At 47.7% G+C, this 21,944-nt stretch overlaps 1 protein-coding gene across 1 annotated transcript in view; it reads right to left on the reverse strand.

Annotated features, from left to right (window-relative positions):
* LOC104482992 (voltage-dependent N-type calcium channel subunit alpha-1B) overlaps positions 1–21,944 on the reverse strand; it is a 286,868-nt gene that overhangs the window by 21,335 nt on the left and 243,589 nt on the right. The window contains exons 34-39 of the mRNA XM_086763488.1: positions 18,056–18,172; positions 15,240–15,305; positions 14,503–14,594; positions 12,780–12,930; positions 10,246–10,373; positions 5,472–5,568 (exon numbers count right to left, since the gene is read on the reverse strand). Of these exons, the coding sequence (XP_086619614.1) occupies positions 5,472–5,568; positions 10,246–10,373; positions 12,780–12,930; positions 14,503–14,594; positions 15,240–15,305; positions 18,056–18,172 (651 nt within the window). The remainder of the gene's footprint in view (positions 1–5,471; positions 5,569–10,245; positions 10,374–12,779; positions 12,931–14,502; positions 14,595–15,239; positions 15,306–18,055; positions 18,173–21,944) is intronic.

Consider the following 21,944-nt stretch of genomic DNA (forward strand, 5'->3'; position numbering starts at 1 on the left):
GTGCAACCTTGCTCCTTGTCCAGCAAAAGCAATGCATGATGCTAGCTCTGCACAGAAGAGGTAGCAAGACTGGGCAAATGGACATTCAAACTCTTGTTTAGCCTTCAGAGACCTAATCCAGGTTTTAAAATCCACATGGTAGTGACGGGCGAGGTGAGTTCACCCCTCATCACATATCCAGGAGCCTTGGCCGTGGCAGGAGGTGCTGCTAAAGGGAGAGCCAGAGCCCTCCTCATCCCTGCAATAAAGCACCCTGGAAATCGGGGGGTGTAGAACCATGAAATAAAGCCAAGAGTCCACTCCAGCTGCCAGCATTGCTGTGCCAGCCCCGTGTGAGGCTTATCCTGGAGCTAGATTTGGACAGAGGAGATGTGTCCGCTGGCGATGCTGTCTTCTCCTGTTCCCAGAGAAGGAGGTAAAAAGACAGCTCTGGAGAGTTTGGGTTATCGCCTTTCCTAGCATCCTGTGTTCCTAAGAACCACACCCCCGGGCTCTCAAATAAACCCTCCTCCAACCCTCCTCTTGCAGATATCTCCAAGATATCAACAAGATTTCTCAACAGCATTGCAGTGCCAAGCAGAGACATTTAGCATCTCCTCCCATTTATTCTAAAGGCGCACGCAAAGCTCTGTGGTGCAAAGGACAGGCTGACTCCACGAGACGGCAAAGCCGGCTGCCGCTCTGACCTTATTGCAGCTACCAAATAGCATAGAAACCCCCAGAACCCTTCGCTATAGACAAGCTGATTCTCTCTAAGAGGTCTCAAGGTCTCTGTACAGACTGTAGACAGAGTGGAAAACCACCACCACCCTCATCTGGAAATGAACCAGGGAACAAATCTCAAGATACCAAAGCAAAGTCAAAGCGGTTTTCTTTCCTCTTTTCATCTGGCTGGGTAAAAGAGATTTTCAAATTCATTTCCTACATGCTTCTCTCACCCCCCCAGTGCAAGATAGAGCTCTCCTGGTGCCCGAGCGGCGCGGCCAAAGGACCCCACGCATGCACAAGCCACACGCGCGAAACCGCAGAGGCTGGTCGCGCCGACCAAGGAGAAGAGTTGAGAAATGGGACCCAGAAAACAGCAGAAAGGAAGGACAGCAGCCGAGGAGGCTGCAAAGAGGGAAAAATCCAACAAAACAACAGCGTGCACGAACTGAGAAGGCAACACAGACAAAGACGGGGGGAAAACACAAAACCTTTGCAAACAGAGAGGACGGGGAAAAATATAGATGGAAAGAAAAAGGGTGGGCATGTGGGGCAAAAGAGCTTTTGCTGGACAGAACAGTAAGGTTTTCACCTCCAAGCTCAGAGAAACCTGATGTTCAGTCTGGGTTTGACCTATTTGACTTGAACCCATCTCTACTTACGGTTCAGTCATACACAGACACCTTGTAGAGGTTTCTCAGTAGATGAGTCTTTAAAAAAAAATCAGGAGTCTGTATTTTAAAAGGAAATCATTCACATGTACCTTAGTTCTGTGGATTTGTTCTGTAAATACAGACAACTTCAACTAGGTACCAGCTAATTCACAGGGAAAAGACCGCGGAAGGCACATCCGCAGTGCCTCTGCATAGGGAAACTCTGCTGCAAACATTACAGATAATCACCCAGGGATGCTACCAAGCCAAAAGGTTTGTTTAAAATGCTTTGTTTTAAGTAAACGGAAACTCAGAGGCGCTAAAAGGAACCATTTTTTTTACTTTAAAAGCACTGAGTTTCTATGTGTAGTTTGTATCTCTACAGAAATGTTCATCTATCTACCCATTTATCTGGAAATGCCTAGGAACTGGCATTTTGAGGTAGTTGGGGGTCTCAACCATGGTTACGGAATGGCAGGGATGAAGTTGTTGTAAGAGAGATGCACTTTTAAAGCAGGCAGAAATAAATCCAAAGGACTACAGAAAAGGTATCCGTCTAGCTTTAAGGTTGTGTTCAATTTTCTTTTTATTTTAAGTCCTCACACACTGAGGAAGGCTTGTAGGAAGTCGTATCTGAACCTCTTCTTGCTTCTAAGTGCCCTACAAAAAGCAGACCCAGGTGTGGGTTTAGCATGAGCCTCTGCAAAATTTTGCTTTCATGTGGCCTCAGTGAAAAACCAAGCACTACTGGAGGGGATGTTGTGGTCCGGATCCATCACACCAAGCAGGGTGGAGTGCATTAGTTAGGCTTGGTGGTGGCTGAAATGAGGTCAACGGCCAAAAAAACCCTGTAGAGTTTGATGGGCGCTCAATTACGCCAATGCTAAATGCTTACGACAAATCCCTCCCTGCAAAACTGAGGTTCAATGTTAAAAGCTTCCAAGGAATCGCCCCTGCAAATGCAAATTTCCACGGCCCACGGGGGCTGTGGGACGGCAGCCTGGCTTTTCCTGGAGAAGTCTGGGGCTGCTCTGTAATTTCTGTGTCTGAGCTTCCCCTGCCTTCGTCCAGGCCCTGTCTGAAAGGCAGCAGTGAGCAGCATTTGGATATAATGTATTTTTGTGGTTCAATTACTTTTTTTTTTTTCAGAATAAACAATAAATTTGAGCAATTTCTTCATCTTACTGTCTTAAATGTTCTCAGTTAAAATAATTTCTTTCACGAGGGTATTTAAGGAGCCCTTCTGCTGTTGCCTCTGTTTAATAGCTTGCTAACACCTACAGTACTGCCTACTCTAATTACTCCGATCTAATTAAGAAGGGGGAAGAACAGCATACTACTGAATGGCTAGTCAAACGGCTGTAGGAAGATAAATGGGGATCATATCGGTGGGGTAATTTGATCATTAGCACTATCCTTCTCCAAATTAACCTAAACGGAAGCAGAATGAGAGAGGAGAGAGAGAAACACTGATAGAGATAGTGGAGACATGGTTAGAAAGACAAACTGATGTGCCATGGTTTCAAAGACCAAAAAAAAAGGATTACAGAAGAAAAAAAAAAAGCAAAAAAAAAAAAGCAGAAGATCCAAAATCCAGTCTGCTTAGAAAGCAGAGAAAGCACCAGAAAAGTCCAGGAGAACAACAGTAATGTCACAGAAAACCGGCGCCCACTTCAGCCACGGCACAAAAAGCTGGTGGTTCGGCAGGAGTTTTTTGGGGGGGGTTAATCTACCTTATAGGCAACGCGAGCAGGGCATTTCTTTCCAAGGCCTAGAGGTGGGGACATGTGTCTCAGCATCTCGTACATGTCAGTGTAACTGATGCGCCCGCTTGGAGGCAAAGGGAGGGAGGCAAAAGCAAGAGGACACAGAAAGCCAAAAAGGAAGGGGATGGGGATGGGGAAGAAGGCAACACAACGGAGCAAATGAAAGGGAGGAGAGGGGAAAGCAGACAAGAAAACAGAGATCAGGTTAATCAGCTATCGCAGGAAAACAAAACCAAAATCAAGAGGTGGGTAAATAGAAAGGTTTCTCCTCTTCTGTTGCTGTGTTTCAACGCCCAACATCTCCTCACCGCGCGGGTCCCTGCGGGAATGATTGATGTCTCCGCTTGGGTGGAGAGGGTGCGGGTTCGGCTGGCTCTTTGCGGGGGTGGAGGGATGCTTCCCCTTCTCACCCCCCAATCGAGAGGCTGTGTTCACCATGCCAGGGAGAGCTGGGAGGCAGAGTTATGGGACAGGGAGAGGTTGGGCTTCAAAAAAAATATTCTGCTTTCCTTCAGTGAACCAAGATTTTGGTTTTCAGGTGAGCCCACAGGCTACGAGAAGCAAAAAGCCAATCCTGCTGTGTTTGCTCAAGGGACAGAGTGGGACCGCTCTGGCTCCAAGCCAAGGGTGCAACTCTGCAAAACCTCAGGTTTGACAAAACCAGAGCCCAGCACTCGATTTGCAGGAAGGTGGTGGAAGGGGGACCTGTTTCTCCCTTACATTTGATGGACCCCCTCTTTCATCGAGCCAACATCAACTGGGTGTCTCCAGCTGGCTGTTCTACATGTCAGAGGGAACTGGGAATTGCAGAGATTTGGGAAAAAGCCCTTAAACCAGCGCATTACTGACGGCATCTACCTTCAGTGCACGTCAGTGACAAATAAAATCCTGCCCTAAAAAGCAAGGGATGAAGAAACAGCAAGGAACATTTCCTGCTTCGCCTTTTTCTGACTACGAAAACCAGGAACACGACTGTGACAATCTCACTTCGTTTTCCCAGCGAGCTGCCGGCTGTGCAAATCCATGCTGCCTGTCATCTGAGGAGACCTCAGGATACTGCGGGATGTTATTAATTAACGTTTAACCCCTGGAAAAGCAGGACAGTATTGCCATCTCCACTGTATTAGGCGGGAAACCGAGACCCCAGCACCCATAGGAACCCCCCTTCTCGAGCAGGACAATGCAGGAGAAGATGCCAGCCCGATGCCCTGACACAGGTCTCGGTTCCTACGTAAAGCTTTGGTGCAGGAGGGGGTGGAAGAGAGAACTCACTGAACCAAAACCTATTCCTGTCCTTGGTAACTCATGTAGCTAAAATATCACCCAGGTTTTACAGCCCGGAGTTAATTTAAATGCTGCTGAGAGACACAAATTGTAATTACAGCCAACAGCTTCCTCTGGCTTTTCTCTTCTCCTCCTGGTCCCTGGCTGGAGGTGCAGGGTCTCATGCCTTCTCTGCAAGACTTTTTAACTCTTAATCCCCAATGAGATGTTGAAAACTCCTGGGCTGAGTGAAAGAGAAAAGCCGCAGCAAGCTCCGTGCTTGGCTGCTTCCACTTCTCCTCCTGCTCTCCGTGCACCGGCTGCAATAAATCCCCACCTGCGACTGAGACCCCAGCGAAGTCCAGTGTCACCCTGTGCTGATTTCTTGGCAAGATCTGTCCTTCATTCCTCACCTCAGCTCCCAAGCATGGTATACGTTTCCCGTGCCTTAAGGCAGGAGGTTTCACTGGATCCGCGTCATCGCTTACAATCTCAGAGGCATAAGCGTGACTCCCCCGCCAATCCCTGGCCATTGCACTGCAAAAATTTCATCCCTTCCCTTCTCCCCATCCTAGATAACCATCCCACTCTGCCGCCCAATTAGCCAGTGCCCACATTAAACGTCTTTTGGGCTCAAGAAAGGGGAAAGTTCAAATGTTGGTCGTTCAACTGGAGGGACAATGCTATGAAGCCCATCAGCTGGAAGGACAACGCTATGAAGCCCAAGCTCCCTAGAAATCTTGGGATGACCTTTCTCTCCGGTGTGTATATACGGAGAGAAAGTGCTGTGATGCTGTGCTGCTTTTCCCCAACACTTCCCACCCAGACCGGGCAGGATAGAAGCTGGAGGGTTCACTGTCTCATAAAGCTGCCTGTCTCCAGCCAGCTGGGGTGTGGGAGGAGACAGGGAGGAGATGCACCCGGGAAAAAGGAGGCGGTCAGTCAATCATTCCTCTTTCAGGCAAGGGCTTAGCTACGTTACAGCTCCTTTTCTGAACCGATGGCATCTGCACTTGAGGGAGGGGGGTAAAAAGAAACAAAACCAGAACCAAAAATGCTGGAGGGAGTCTCTGAAGTTCCAAACCTTGTATGCCACCCTATGAGGGCACTTCTTTCCTAAGCCCAGGGGTGGAGCAATTACACGTAACAAATTGTACATATCCTTATAATGAATCCGGCAACTGGAAAGAAAACATCAGACGTTATGACAGCAAAAAACCGAGAGGAATCAGTTTTCCCCCAGGCAAACAGGAGAAGTTGGAAGGGCAAAACGCGCTGAAAAGCAAGGTTAGTCTGACAGCAACATGAAGGAGGCCACTCGAACACAGACCAAGAGAGAGAGAGAGAACTTCCAACTGCTCAGCAAAAGCTGTATCCTTGGGTTTTCTTCCGTGAAATCTTCAGTGCCATGTGGAAGGCTTTCCAACCACTGCACGTGGTCACCTTTATCACTAATGTTCTACTCCCCCATGCCTGACAGAAGACCCCTACCCACTGCTCAGGTGCTGCAGCAGCCCAGAAAAAAACAGAGCCCGCAGCACACAAATAGTCTACTTACTGGATTATTACTGGGATTAAAATTAGTGGGTTTAAAAGAGCTTGGGAACCTCCACCTTCCACTCTGACCGCCTACGCAACCCCAGCAGGGCTGTGCTCTGCTGCACCGGCAACAAGTAATTTGCTGGAAGTCCAGAAATTGTCATCTTGAGAGCTGCCAGTCCTGGGAAAATCCAGCCCTCGTTACCAGTAGGTGAAATCAGATGCCTCGAGGTAACTTTATGGTCAATCTCATTAACTCTCGACAATATTTCCAGCTAATTGAACAGCAGGATTAGATTTCTTAATCTTCTGTAAGCAACCAAGTCATGTACAAAAAGAGCTACGCTGAACTTCAAAATGACCTCTAAGGAAAAACGAGATGATTTGGGTTCACGATGTTTATTTTGGTATTTTCTATAAAGAAGGCTGGAATATTTTGGAACATCTTCTTCAATATTACTGCTTTTTTGGACTTGAAAAATTAAGGTCTATTCAAAACCTTCACAATCCACTCAAAACTATTAATTTAGAAACAGATCAAATGGAGCTGTGCAAGTCTTGGCTGCAGGCCTAATCATGGTTATAAAACTATATTGGTTTAACTGAGTCAAGAAGTTTACTGAAATTTTAGAATGGTTTTGTAAAATCAATGTGTAGAAAACATATATGAGCAGTTCCCTGAGCTCTCTAAGAATCCACGGAAAGCTTGGAAACCGGCAGATGCATTGCGTTGGAAGGTCACGGCAGCAAACTATGACAAACACAGATTCTTTCCCAGGTTGTTTAAATCTGAGTTTTGTTTATTTTTGTCAGCATGCCATTATCTCAGATAGTTATGAAAAAGCTCTCCTTTGGGAGCACCTGCATCTCCTCCCGACCACTGAAGGTGCTGCCAGTAGTATCTCCCTCAGCTTTCAGGAGCAACTCATGGGAATGGGATGGCAAACCAACATTTCCAGTATCTCTAAGGGGTATGCACTGGAGGGGAGGGGGGCAGGGTATAAGAGAGATAAAACACTCTACTTTATGTATCTTGACAAATAAAAGTGGATATTAATCCAATTATCTTTTCTTTCCCAGTTCATCCTTAAATGCAATGGTTTTGCATTCCTGGTTAACTTGCAGCCCTGAACCAACCCACTGCGTGTACCCCAGTTCTCTTGCTCTCTCTTTTTCTGAGTCTGAGGCTTTTGCCACCCCTAAACGCAACAGTTCCCTCGTACTTACCCCTACCGAGTGTGACACATTTAGAACAACAGCTGCTAGCTGCTTTTTTGCTTCCTTTTGAATGTTTTTCCCCAGAAAAGCTTACAGAAAGTTGGATTTTGTGACAGAAAAAAGGTGACATTGTAAACAGGTATGTAAACACACACATTAAGTCCATGTTTAAAATATTATCTATATAACAAAAGCATGACCACACTTTGACTTTTTACCCACGCAGCATCTTTCAGCGAGGGTCTCACGCTGCAGAAAGTGGACAAACACTGTAATTCCCTTTTCCTTGGGATTATCAAAGAAGAGAGCTTAAGAGAGGCCATCAATTAGTGAAAGATGGAAACAGGAACCAGCTCACCTGCATCCAAGCATAAGAGAACACTGGCCAGGAGTCGTCTGTCTTGTAATTATGCTATGGTGATTATTTGTCATCCCCCTACGCATGTCTATACTGGAGGTGAAATGCTAAAAGGAGATGGCTGACACGGAAAACAAAAACCGGATCAATGTTTTCTTTCAATGACTTTGACCAGCTAGAAGCTGAACAAAAAAAAATTGATCCTCTAAAGCCCTGTGTCTTCAGGTGGAAACGGGGAGTACTGCTGGGAGCCGTGTCTTAAAAGACAGTTTACTGAGCTTGGTCCATGGGTAGCTCTTGTGAAACACCACGTCCAGAGCTCCACAGTTCAGCCCAAACGATCAAAAAATCTGTTCTGGCCTGAAACTGTGAACAGATTTCCGATTACTTCTAAATTGCGGAAATGTTAGTCTCACTTATGGAAACATAAGTGATTTCACACACCGAAACTCCAGAACATGCACTTGTTTTAGGAGTGAGCCTCGAGCATCATGTTTTGGCTGTCTTTCAATCTGTGCTTCTGCCCTCGGTCACTCTGCCAACATCAACAGCTTCACACCACAGCAAAACGGGAACAGGGTTAGAGAAAACCAGAATTAGGACCTTAATAGATGACATGTTTTATATTAACAGGTCTGAAAGTGAAAAGGTTTGGCCCCTGAGTGACTCACAAAGCGTAACCTCTGCGCTCAGAGCTAATAGAGCGAGCAAATCTTTCCGTAAACTTTATGATTGTGCCTCTTATGGGTGGAAAGTTCCTGAACACGTAAACATTTTAAAAGCACGCTGATGCTTATTTTTCCCTTGCAGGTGTGTTCCTCCTCCCACGGATGCTAACCAGAGCCAAGACTATTTTTTAAGGAGAGAACGGGCACTCCCAAGCTTTCAGATGCATTGAGATTTTCCCGTGGTAAGAGACAGGACTGGATTTGAAAAAAGAAAAAAGCTATTTACTGCCTGCCAAATACCCACAAAGGACTTGCCTGTCTTACAGAGCACGTGGTAAGGAAAATCTGCTTGGAGATTAAAGCTGCTGGTATGTGTGCAATATATATGCAGGCTCACAGCACGGATGGCTTTGAGCCGGTTAAAATCACACACAGGTCAGAGAAACGCAGTGATTTTGGAAGAGGTTTACATTTAGAGTCAGCCTAAATCAATTGAACTGAGATTCTAAAGCAGTTTAATTGCATCCTAGCAGGGAGTTTGAGATGCTGATTGTACAAATGCTGTCTGCATCTGTCTCTACCCAAGGGAAACAAAAACGAGTGGAAAGACTGGAGAGGCTGGAGGCAGCTTCATTACAAACACAGAGGAGATTCGGTGCAGGGTACCTTGCAGGGAGGAAGAGGGATACAAAACTAGTAGGGCAATAAAGAAAGAAGTCTCCCAACAGGCAAATTCCCAAGCTGCACAATATCAAGGAAATTACTGTGGCCTGTATCTCAGAGCATCTAGAAATGAAGATTACACAGTCACTGGGACTGCTGCGCGGTAGCTTCTTGGGCAACGGAGAAAAGCGATATATTAAAGTCAGTCTTGCTCTAGAAGCGATCACTGGTCAGAGCCACTCCCTCATTCAAAAAAAATGCCTTAAAATGCTTCAGCAGTGGCCCCTGGTTCTGGCACTTCTCTGCTGCTGTAGTACTTAAGCCCAGGTGTGCGGCTTTCCCTGCGAGCATCTTGGAATAAAAAAAAGCAGAGATAAAACCAGAAACCCAAACACCTCACCATCTGGCTGTGAGGAAACCGTTTCCTCCTTTAACGCACTCATATCTCAGCACCATTTCATCAGAGGTTCACCGAGAACCGAAATGCTCAAAGTCAGGCTTACTGCATTTTCTCATTTTGCACGTCTTATGTTTCAACCAGAAGTCCAAAAGCTGCAATATTGTTTAGAAGAACAAAATTGCCCTCTACAATTTGATGTCATTAGAAGGAGGCTTCCAAGGTCAAAACTTCAGGTTTGATGAGAAGTGTCTGTTTAAAAATCACACGTTCACAGCAAACCACCCTTACACTGAAGAACATCATGACTCCCTGCTGCCCCACAGGTGGGTGAAAGCAAACGATGAAGTTGGAGCCTGCAGCACTTCACTCTGCTGCAAAGCAGTGGGGTGAATCATCTCCTTTTAAGGGAGAGATAGCACCTTGAAATCTTCAATTTTTTTTTTTTTTTTTTTTTTTTTTGTGTAGCCTCAGGTGTCTGCACAGGATTTGTGACACCATTAAGGTGGTTCTCAATCAGGAGAGAAATGATGTACAAATGAAGTATAGCAAGGCTTCGCCTCCCAAGCTGCCTAAAATGCTGCCAATGGCAAGGGATTCATCATTTTTTTTACCTTCAAACTGGGATGCAGAAAGCAAAAGCTATCAAAGCTCATTTTGGAAATGTGAAACAGCTTTCCTACTTGGCCATTTAGCCAAAATAATTTGAATTTACCCTTTTAATTCATGTAGGGGTGGGGGAGAAGGGTGTGTTTCGCTCTCTCGATTTGTTGGTTTACGTCTGCCTCATGTCTATTTGAAGGAAATGCCCTTGTAATGACATCAGGTTTGTTCATCTCCAGTGCACAGTGAATTGAAGTTGGAGCATTTACCACCAATGTTACCTCAAGCTTTGGAGTAATTTTCCTTCTTGAGCTGTAACCACAATTAAAACAGGCTGCTTGTGTGCATAGGTATGGTATTTATACACGCCGTAAGTCCTTTTCTCCACATGTAAGTGTAACAGCGTACATACCAGGCAGCTGGGTCATATTCCGCCCAGACACGAACAAACTCATCCAAATGGTGGGGCCCGAGGATGGAGGAGTCTCTTGTCAGGTATTCAAAATTGTCCATAATCACAGCCACAAACAGGTTTAACATCTGCAGAGAGGAAGCAATAATGCAGTTAGAGAGAAAAGAAAAGAGAAAAAAAAGAGTTGGAAGGCATGATTCCCTTAGCAGGGTGTGTGGCTTCTACAAATAGCCGCCACACCCTGGAGAATAAACTACAAATTTATCCCTGGGGACCCTGCCGCCACCTCCTCCTCCCCTGCAACACCAGTTGCAGTTCCACAGTACGTCGCAGGTTTGCCACGGTGTTTGACTGCATCCCCATCACTGGTGATGTGACCCATCCCACAGCCCGAGTGGTTGGGCACCTCTCCCTTGCGCCCCCTTCTTCACCCTTCAACCCTTGCCTGTTGCGACAGGACAAGGGGTAATGGTTTCAAAATAGAGGGAGGTAGATTCAGGCTGGACATAAGGAAGAAATGTTTTACGCCGAGAGTGGTGGAACTCTGGCCCAGGGTGCCCAGAGAGGCGGTGGATGCCCCATCCCTGGAAACATTCCAGGCCAGGTTGGCCGGGGCTCTGAGCAACCTGATCTGGTTGGGGATGTCCCTGCTCCTGGTAGGGGGGTTGGACTGGGTGGGCTTGAAAGGGCCCTTCCCACCCAAACCAGTCCGTGATTCTGTAAGGAATCACTCACCTGCTGCAGGTCTCCCCCACATAACACAGGACCCCCACAGCATCAAGAAACCGCAAACTTTTTAGAGTTCAGCCCTTGATCTCAAGCCCCTTGCCATTGCTCCCAGCACCAGCCATGTCTCCGCACAGTTTTCCCTTGCTTGCATACAGCTGTTTCTAAAGTTCCTGTATTTTTCAATTTCAGTTTACATTTGTCAACGGAGTAAATTACAGGAGGAAAATTATGTCAGGCTGGACATCCACAAACAGCCAGAAACAACACTTAAAAACAAACACATTATCCAATTCCCACCAAACTACGGTGCAGCAACGTTGAACAAACCATAAAAACATGCCCTCCTGGCAAGGCTGGGGCTCTGTAATGCTTTAATCGCTTGTGGGGAACCGCATCTTTCATTGCGATGAAGTGCTCAACGCGGTTTAAGCAATGAGTTCCAGCCCTGTCCCAAGACAGCCCAGTCGCTTGGCTTTCCACCGCCTTATTTTGGAGCCTGCCTTCCTGCCGTCGCTCTCCGCGAGGGCTCTCCCCGCTCCCCACCAGTGAGCCCGGGGTGCGGCTTCACTGGGATTTTCCGGGAGTGCTGACTCAGGGACGAAGCTCACGCAAAGCTGTTTTGCACAGATGTGCTCCAGCCTCCAAGTCTACTGCTGCATTTCAAGTGGGACAGCTGATACGAGCCAGGAGGAGTGAGTCTGGGGGGTGGTGTTTGGTTTTTTTTTTTTTTTTAAGAAAAAGCTTTAGGAACAATAACTCGCTTGGAAATGACAATGAGAATGTCTGATTTGGGTTAGGGAAAAAATTGTCTTTAAAATACAGAGCGCTGAAGGAATGAGTAAATAGAGCATTAACTTAGTATAAGATTTTGGGGCTCCACATTTTTTAATATAAGCAGAAAAAATAAACCATGGGATGTCAAAGGGGCAACAGCAGCCAGACAGAGGATCTCAGGTGGGGCCACTGAAGCTGGTCTCTCTGTACCCAGCAAACTGCCACGTGCACCTCCTTCTCCTGGCTAAAGGTTCCTGATAATAGCAGCACAAAGCCTCCAATCTTGTATTTTAAAGCAAACCCATGGCAGGTCCACACACTGCTTTTTGGTACATGGCAGGGTGGTGGCTTTCATCTCTGCCTCCTTGATGTTTAATTGGGTCCCTGTCCCCGGTTTTCCGTTCCTCTGACCCAGCGGCGCAGGAAAGTGAACCAGGCCCCAAGAGCAGAGAGGGTTTTTATGCATTCAAGGGATCAGACAGACCCTAGCACGTATTAAAGCTCAGACCCAGCCCCGAATGGCGGCCATGGGCACGAATCAGGTACAGCAGCCCTGCGTACCTGCACATCCAAAGCTCTCCCTACACCGTCGCAGAAGAAAATGATCATGGCATTTATTTGGCAAACAAAGCAAAACACACAGGAGCAAACAAGTGTGATCTTCCCAGCTTCAAGCACTTCTGAACCCACGTTATCTTGGCCATTCTCACCCTGCCCTCCCAACCCCGTTCTTCAAAGGCCCGCGTTACAAATCGAGACAAAACAGATTAATGTTTAATTCCAAATATTAGACCCCCCTGTGGGAAGAAAGATAAAAACCTTCCCTTTAAACTAATGACTAAAGGATCTCTTTGGGGATTAATGGGATTTTATCACCAGGATGACAAATGGTTTTAGTGCAGCTGTCTTGTAATGTTTTTTTAAACCGTAATTAGGGAGAGGGAGGAAGCAAGGGGATAGGGAAGGACGCGCTGTGGAGGGGGGGAACCACACCAGCGCTTCCGCTTTGGGAGAGATGGGGGCCAGCTTACCAGGAAGGAGCACAGGAAGATGAAGGACACGAAGTAGAAGTAGGCGAAGTCGCTGCCGCATTCGTTTTTGGTGAGGCCGGAGAGCGGGTCGCAGGCTCTGTTACTCAGGCACGACAGCATGATCTCGTGCCAGGCTTCCCCGGTGGCACTCCTGCGAAAGGGAGGGCAGAGGGTCAGCTCGTCCAGCCCCCCCACTACAGAATGGGGGGCATCCACCTCGCGGTGTTGCTGCGCTCAATTAACTACATTAATTAGGTGGAAGGTTGTGTCTGGGTGGAGAGAGTACATTTACATCAGGAACCTGAGCTACCAGCCTGCTGACATGAAAAACGAAGGAGAACGAACGTTTCCCTCTGCAACAGGGGTGTCTAGGAAACCGAGCGGGCTCGGGCAGGCTAGGCTTGTTTGTATGGAGAATAAAACCAGCTTGATTTAAACACGTCTGGTGTAAAGTGCAAACATAAGTAAACAGAGTTCAGATTGTTCCCTTTTGGAACAGCAAACGTTTCTGTCCTTGCGCTGCAAACCCAATGGAGATGATGGGAAATGAAACCGAGCTTCTCCACTGGGATCTCTCATTTCCCTTACCAGGCAGGTACACAAACACCAGCGTGGTCCAGCTGGTCACAGGACTCGGGTCCCTTTGTCATGACAGCCTCCTGGGTTTTCGTCATCGTTTCTCTCCTCCTCCTCATTTTGGATGTGGGAACTGCAGTACCAGGTGGGTGTACTCAAAACAAATCCTAACTACTACCGCTATTATAAGGAGAAAAATAACCAAAAGGCAAAATTTTGCAGTCCCGGGGGGTCTGTCCTCAAAATAAGCCACCCCCTGCAAAGCGCATGTGTGGATTGGAAACGGGGGGATCTCCATGTTCGCTTACTCCGACTTTCTACATGGCCTCAGATTTTCCCCTCCTGATTTCTGCACCACACTCAGAGGTGCTTTGAGGGCCATCCCCCCACAGCGCTACGGACAGCCATGCACATTTGTACACAGGGCTGCCTGCCAAGCCTTCCCCCTGGCCTTTGAGACAACTGGGTGCTCAATATAAACCAAAATCACTGTCGGGGTACTCCAAATTGCAAAGCACATTCCCCCACTGGTGACATTTAGTCCTGGAGCCCAGTTCCCTTGTGCAGAACCCCACTCCCTCATCACGGTCCTGCTGTCTCTGTCCCCTCAGTCCTGCTGCGGCTGCCGCATGGGTCTGGGGAAGGGACCCAGAGGTCTGGACCCGAGACTGAATAATCATCCGGTTCTATTAAAATTCAGAGTTTTGAGTTGAGTGATCACTCTGAGCTAGAGAGGCCCAATTTCATTTCCATCTGGCTCCACAGAAACCACGGCTGGAAGGCGCTTGTGGGGCCAGAGCCATTATCAACCACCGTGTGTCCACAGTACGCATCCGGAGAAGTGAAGTCTTCCCTAAGCTGACCCGATCTGGAGCAGGGCCTGCATTTCTTTTTTGCCAGGTCTGAAAATGAAAATCTCTCATTTCATTGATTTTTTTTTTTTTTTCTGGTGTGTTGAATCAGACCTGTCACTTTTGGAGATGTGCCAGGCCAACCTGTAACGCCGAGGAAGAGGAGGCAGGAGTGGGTGCTTCACTCCAAACACCTTCCTTAGAGGATGCCCAAGTCTCAGCCGCTAAACTGGCGTGTAGGAAAACAAGGACTTGTTGCTCTCATGGAAGTCTTTGGTATTTTATTCTCTGCATACCTGAACAGAAGCATCAGGGCCTGGAGGAAGGTGCGGAAGTTATTGTGCCGATTAATGGAGGTTTCATCATCTAGTGCAATGTTTCCAAACACCTGCCACAGAAAAAAGAAGCGATTCAGGCCAAATGCATCCACGTGTGGAATTTGTCAGTAAACGTGGAGTTGGAAAAGAATTTGTCCTAGTTCAAGGGATCTCAAAAGCTAGAATAATTTCTGTGCTGAAGGAGATAAAAATGCACTGTAGAGATCAAATGGGGGAAAAAAAAGAATCAGTTAATGTGCTTCGTCTTCACACAGACCCTTTCCAACACCGCAGTTGAGTTCCATCCCAGCCAAGAAAACAGTCTCATTTCTTTTCAGAAGGGTGAAGTGCCTAAGCTGCTCCCTGCTCCCAGCCTCCTGATGTGCCCAGAGAAGGGCTGTGCCCTGCCCACGGGATACATGGCTGCCCACCACCGCGTGAGATGCCGTGTTGCAGGCTCGTCACCCGGAGCCCATTTGCCTGCCCACGTTCTCCCTGTGTACGCCCAGAAATATCTGGACCCCCAGGGCCACGTTCAACATCAGACCTGGCAACAAGGGTAGAAAAAGTGGCCTTTTTTTGCACTCCTGGTTTACCTGACACTGGACTTTCACCTCATCCTAAGTTGGGTGCTGATGCTGCTGCAGGGGCAATAACATTTGTACCCTGGGACAAACCTGGGCTACTTACACTCAGTGTTAAAGCTAAAACGTTACCTGCATGCCAATGATGGCGTAGATGAAGAAGAGCATTGCAATGAGGAGACACACGTAAGGCAAGGCCTGTGGGAAAGGAGAAGGCAGTATTAGTGACAGCAAACACCTACATCAGCTGGTAGCGTTTAATTCGTGGGCAGCACTGTGTTTTGTGGCATTTGTCCTTCAGATGAAGGAACTGGGAAGACAATATGAACTATTCTGGCAGCCTTCAGAAGATAAATCCCTGGAGCCAGGTATTCATCGATCACAAAGCAGTCTGGGCTTTCCAAGGGCTCTCCACACATCCTTGCAAGCAGATAAGCAGGGAAAAAAAAAATAAGGAGCTCAGCAGCAAGCACTGGAGCTACCGGCAGGCGTTGGCACTTTCTATGCATAATTGTACAAACATTAATTTTTAAAGAACTTGCTGTAAATTTAGTACAGAAAAAAAAAACTTAACCAAGAAACAAGTTCCTGCTCTGAAACAAGCACAGATTGCAATCCCAGGAGGACAAAAAGGTTCTGAGTTTTAGTGAGAAATCAGTGAAGGCTACAGTGTAATTATGTCATCCAAGCTGGGAGTAATAACTACTTTCCACTCAGGCTAAATGAATGGATAATTAATGCCTCTTAATTAGTAATAGCTGAAAAAATGGTAAGTCTTGGCCTAGGGCTAGAGCGTGAGATGCTCAGGGTGGGAGAGGGGCTACGCAGCCCACGGGCAGCCCAGTAGGAAATACAGGGCAAAGGATGATGTGGCTTCTGCTGGGCACCTTCGGACAAGGAACAAGGATGGAGAGCTCAGCACTGGGGGAAAAGACAGACAAGCAGCTCCCCACACCGCCCAGGATCCACCTCGGCTCCGCTTCAGGGGCAGCACTTCGGAAAGGGTCAGGGTTGTACTGAAAAGGGTCTTGGCTGAGCCCCTCTCCCAAGACCCAGCCAAGACTGCACAGTCCAAGGACACTCTCCTGAGTGGGAACCTGTAGAGCCCACATCTCAGCCTCTGGTAGAGGATTCCTCATGAGTTACAAGGTGAGAGCAGCAGCTACACCACCTCCATCCACCATCACGGAAATAACAACCTCACAAAGCTAAGGCATGGGCACCCCAGACCACAGTCTATTTCCGTTAGCCGCTGGACGGCTGGGTGAAAGCTCACGCAGAAGCTGAGTGCAGGAGCACCAGCTGCCTGTCTGGTGTCTCCCAGAGGGACGTGCGGTGTAGTACAACACTCTCCCCATCCCTGGCCACGGGATAACAGCACGGATGCCCGCGACTTTTTTCGAGGTTGCTTGTAGAAAGAAGCAATCGCTATGTTCCCATCTCCACCCTCCAAAAAAGTTGTTTCTCAATAGTCTAAAAGGTCTCATCAAACTTCACCTCTCGACCAGCTCTGGTGCAAATCAATAGCCATGTATTCTGCGGAAACCAGTCCTCCATCCCAGCTCTCTCACAGCCAGTGTGGGGCTGGCCAGTGCTCCCAGTTTGGCATGTGCAGAGCCCCCCAGTATTTTTCTCCAACTGCAGCAGAGAAATGCGTTTCTTCTCTTAAAAATTCTTCTCCGTCTTTGGAGAGCGCACACTCCTGCCCACAGTTTCGTCACCTAAAACAACCTCTCTGCATCCTCTTGACTCAGATGCCGTGATGTATTTCAAAGCGCAGCTAAGGCAAAATGAAACCGGTTGCTCTGCATCCCACCGCACTCCGTGAGCAGTGAGCAGATCCATCTTCAGCCCCTCCCTGACCTCGCCCTGCTTTACTTTCCCACGTCACCTCTCCATATTTCTCTGAAAGAGAGAGACCTCCAGAACCAGGGAAGCCAAGTGCTTTCTGGGAGAGGGTCCACATGTGTTGGGACAGGGGGTCTGCACTGTCAACAAGTGCCAGCGCTCAGACCTCAGTATCAGTGCTACAAATCCTGATCTCAGGTTAAATTATCTCCTCTCTGCACTGCAGAACGTGAGCACGCCCTATAACCAGAGTTAAAACACAATGAGCTGTGGAGACAGGCTGCAAAGCAGCTGAGAGCTGTTAAAAATAACCAGCTTTGGGGCATGTGGGCTCTTATTTAGATCCAGAAAACAGCTAACTGGAAGCTGAGCGCAGGTTGAGAACCGAGCTGCTGTAAAGCAGTTGTTTGAGGGTGGCTCAGCTCAGAAGTGCCATATCCTGCTGCGGTGGCCGGTCGCCCCTGCGCCACAATGTACTGGTGGCCGCGACGCGCTGAGGCTTGCTGGGAGGGAAGGGCAGGCGAAAAGGAAATCAGGGAAGGAAACTATCTCAACTTTAAAACAAAAACTTGCTTTTATAATCCCCCACATCATAAAAACACAGCCTTGTGTTACACAGCTTATATTATCCAAAAGCAATGGTTTGGGTTTCGCTTCTATCAAATTCTCCCAAGACTGAAACCTAGTGAAAGCAGTTTACCCTTGCACTCACTGCAGGAAAACAGCAGGCAGTAAGGCACGTATCAGTCAGACTACCATTTCCTTACTCTAATACCCGAGTCTCAAGATGTTCCCACAGGGATTTTGCGGTATTTTTCAAGGGCAACTCGAGCTTTGCACACGTGCTGCGAGTCTGCATCAAGAGCTGTCCGGCTTTCAGGCTCATCTTCCAAAATGCTCAGCACCTACAGCACTCAGGGGATGTTCAGTGCAAATCAGTTGGTGTTTCTGCAGAATTAGTATTCCTGTAATTGCTCTGCAGAGAGACTGTTCCTTTAGAAAAGGGAAGGTCTTTGAAGCTCAACGGACGATGCTACAGACGTGCCAAGCGTTACCGTCTCCCACGTCTCTTCCCCGCCTCCCACCTGCCCAACACTCACCTTAAAAGACTGCACAAAGGTCCAGAGCAAGATGCGGATAGTGTAACCCTGGCGAAGGAGCTTGATAAGTCTCGCCGCCCTGAAGAGCCGCAGGAAGCTGAGGTTGATGAAGTTGTCCTGCGGAAAGTAAAGGTTTTGTGTCCTTCAGAAATTAACGCGATTAGAAACCACAGCCCGCAAAAAAGAAATTAAAATTACCAGCTTCACGATCTAAGCAGCAAATCGGCCACCAGAAAACCTTCCAAAAGAAACATTCGTCAGTGCAGATCACTCCACATGCAGCAAGTATGAGAAAATCCCTCTCCACAAGAGCCCTCCCCTCTGCTACTGGGTCAATGGTAGAAAAGGAAAAGGCCCTTTCACGCTGTCCATGGAGGTCTGGTTTTTCTGAGTAAGGCAGATTTTTCTCCCTCTAAAGACTCAGGGAGAGGCAATGGTGCCGTATTATCGTTTTGTAAAGAATGAGGTTGTTTTGAAGTCTTGGTCAGCTTGCTTTCTACAATGAATTGAAGTTAAGCCAAGACAGTTGCGAGGGACTGTGCATATGGCCTCTACAGTAACAAAGAAAGGCATTGTCCAGCGAAGATTAAAACATCCTTGAAAGAATGAGGATGTTTTCTAACCTGGAGGTTTTAAATGTTTGTACAACATGTGACTGGACAGGCTCGTCAAGGAGAAATGGCACCAGCAAGACTATTTGGAAGATGGATCAATGGCAGCAAATCAATTGAGGAGGCTGAGCATTCAACAGCAGGAGGGTGCCTTAGGAACCTGCTGGTTTTTTAAATCATTATTAAATGTGCCTTCACAGGTAGATCAAAGAACTGCTGGAGACAGATTCAGATTTCCATTTGTTTTGTAGGATTCTCCCCACCCCACACTCTTTTTTTTTTTCTTTCCTTCACAGAAAAGAGCTTTCTTGCCCCAATGAGCTAATCTAGAGAGGGTTCTTTCCAAAACAGAACATGCAAAAGCCAGATCCCTCTTGCCCTCCTATTTTAAGGAGATGAAAAACGCCCCCCTTTCCGTACTGATTCCAATTCACTGAGTTGTGAATCTCTGTTCGCAGCCGCTTATTCGACTGGGTTAGCTAAAGAGAGAAAGCATCCCATTTTAAACTATCGAGCAGCGGAGTGGAAAACATAATTGTAAGGAGCTCTTGTTGGTAAAGACGAGCAAAACCAGTCTTTCTCTTGTATTATCATTTTACCAGAAGACACTCAATCATATATGAACTAACCCACGTTTTTTGCTCATTTGGCTACAGAGCTCATGCTGAATTTGGGGGGCTTGTTGGATCTATTTGGTTTTTTTCAAATGCCAGCTCAGTTTTGGGGCCATTAGCATTGCATTCCACCAATCCCATCAAAGAGTTCAAGAAATCAGTCTCAGGCATGCACTCGGTCTCTCTCATGTTAAAAACGCAAGCAGCTCGGAGTTAGGCACAGACCATATATCAGATTCAATCCTCAAATAAAGAGAAAAGAGAAAAGCACAGGTATGTTCAATGAAAAGAGCAGACAACACAGAGCTCATTCAAGCCAGCGACAGAAAGCAGCTCTGGCAGGCAAAACACAAGCGAAGATTCCCCTGGGTTGTTTGAGGTCAGTAAAACAAGCGCTAAAAATTCACCGCTTCCCTCTTTGCGTCAGCTGCTGTTCTATTTTTCACATCCGTTATGTTCCCTTCACAAAGTACTGGCCGAACTCACCTCAGCAGGTAAGGGCCGGGTAAGGCCCTGGGGCAGAGCCAGACAGTGGATGGTGCGGGCCGCTCCACCTCCGCAGAGCGGCTGCGGCGGGTTTCAGCGCAGGTTTAACCCAGAGCCCGCTGTAATCACGGACGGTCTCCCCACCAGCGGGAACCGGGCCAGATTTGTGTGTCATGTTCATGGCACTTGGGCACCAGGCCTGCAAGTCTGACCAATTGTTACCTCCAGAGCGATGCTCAAGGCAGATCTTTCCTGTGCATGAACCTAAGGCTCCTCCAAGGAGCACGTGCAGTGACTGCGTCTGCGGGATCCACCTCCCCGCGTATGAACCTGCCTTACCTCCCTCTTCGCCCGTTACTATGGCTGAAGAGCCAGAGCGTTGTTTTGCTCAGACTTTGCTATAGCCTTATGATCAAAGCTGGCATGATGCTTAAGATCTGCTTTGGTCTGGGCCGACGGCGACGTCGCGCTTAGCACAGAGCATCCCTGCTCTCTGTGAGGCTTTATATAGGGTAGCCTGTACATGCGCAAAATTAAACAAGGGGCTAAAAACTGTGCGGTCATGTCTATAAACCCCCGCTCCCTGGGCTTTGTAAGGACCAACCTCCTTTTTTTTCCCCCAGTCCCTGTTGGACTCGTGCACTGCCATTTCCCAAAGCACACTGGAAGCCTCCACGCCGCGTGGAGCCACTCGCAACCCAGGAAAATCCAGCGTCACCAGCACTCGCGGGCCGCTCGAAGGACCGTTCTCTGCGCTGCTCATAGGGAGGCAAAGTTACACACGCTTGTGATGGACGAAAGGGCTCTGCGTGTGTAACCCTCGGCACACGGCACAGAAAACCCGTCCTTCGACACCCCAGCTGTCCAGGCAGGTATTAGAACTGCATGCAGTTAAAGGGGAAACTCCACATTGCGATATTTCTTGTGTATAACAGTGTTTTGTGCCAATTCTCCTCCCGCTTAGCCACCTCTATTAATGCCACACACATACGATCACCTGGGTTATCAAAATCTTTCCTTCCAGGTTTTTGTTTGCTTTTCTGTTGCACAGATGCTGAAGGCTGACCCTGTGCCTCCTCACAAGAGGCACCATAGCTTTATGATTTTATGAGGACTAGCAAATTACTTTTGGGAAATGTTTTCCATGGCCTGTCACTATTTTCCTAGAAGAGGGAGCTCTGGTACCAAAGGCACCTGGCCACCCGCTAGGCCTCAGGGGGTGTGGGCACAGCTGGGCCCAGCCATCACTTCCTGCGATGGGAGCATGACCGAAGCTGAGCCAAGCGACCCATCCCTGGAGCAAATTGCAAAGCAGGAGGGAAACAGGGAGAACTGATGTCACGGATAAAGAACCGGCCTTGATTGCTGTCCTGCCAAGGGCAGCCTGCTTTTTTACCCTTTCTTAGGGTGTTTTCTGTACTGAAAAGAAGAAAAGCCATGAAGAATAGAGTGTACAGCCATCATCCAGATCTGTTCCTCCAGCACCTTCAGCAGCAGAGTGGTTTCCTCCCAAACAGGAGCCGTGCCGCAGGGATGCAGAATGACTTCCATTCTGTACCTCACTTCAGTGGATGTAGAGTTTCAGATTTTTAAACCTACGATGGGAACATGAGGTGTTTACGATGGGAACATGAGGTCCACGTCTGGACGTGCTCTGCAGGATTTAGTGAAGGAGGTTACGTTGCGCTGCCACAAAGCAATAAATTTGGCAGAAGTTGAGCTGCTCATCCCTGCTTCTTCCTGCAGCCCACGTACAGAACACAACAACCCCCTCAGACTTGAAACTTCAAATTTCTGTCCTCAAAATTAAGGGCTCACCCAAAGTTGCAAAGAGCTGTGGGAAGAGGAATCAAACCAAGCGAAGAACTGGGTCACTCAGGAAGCTTTGGCAGTTCTCTTCATCTGGCATCAACAAGAATTAATCTATTCTGTTGAGGAAATGGTTGTGTTCCCACTTAAATGTCCATGGCATTCCCAAGAGTTCTTGAATTTTGCATATGGTCGTGACTTTCTCTGAAGCCTGGGGAAAATCCTTGCTGATTTTAAGAGGCTGAAGATTTTTGCCACGCTTGCCACATGGACTCTGCCATTACGGGCGTATCATATCATATCATGTCCTTTCATCCTGAGCCAGGAAAAATGATTTTATGTGATCTCTCCTCGATCCCTACTACCTTT

Source organism: Chlamydotis macqueenii, chromosome 20 (genome assembly GCF_036417535.1).
Source record: "Chlamydotis macqueenii isolate bChlMac1 chromosome 20, bChlMac1.mat, whole genome shotgun sequence".
Lineage (NCBI taxonomy): Eukaryota > Metazoa > Chordata > Aves > Otidiformes > Otididae > Chlamydotis > Chlamydotis macqueenii.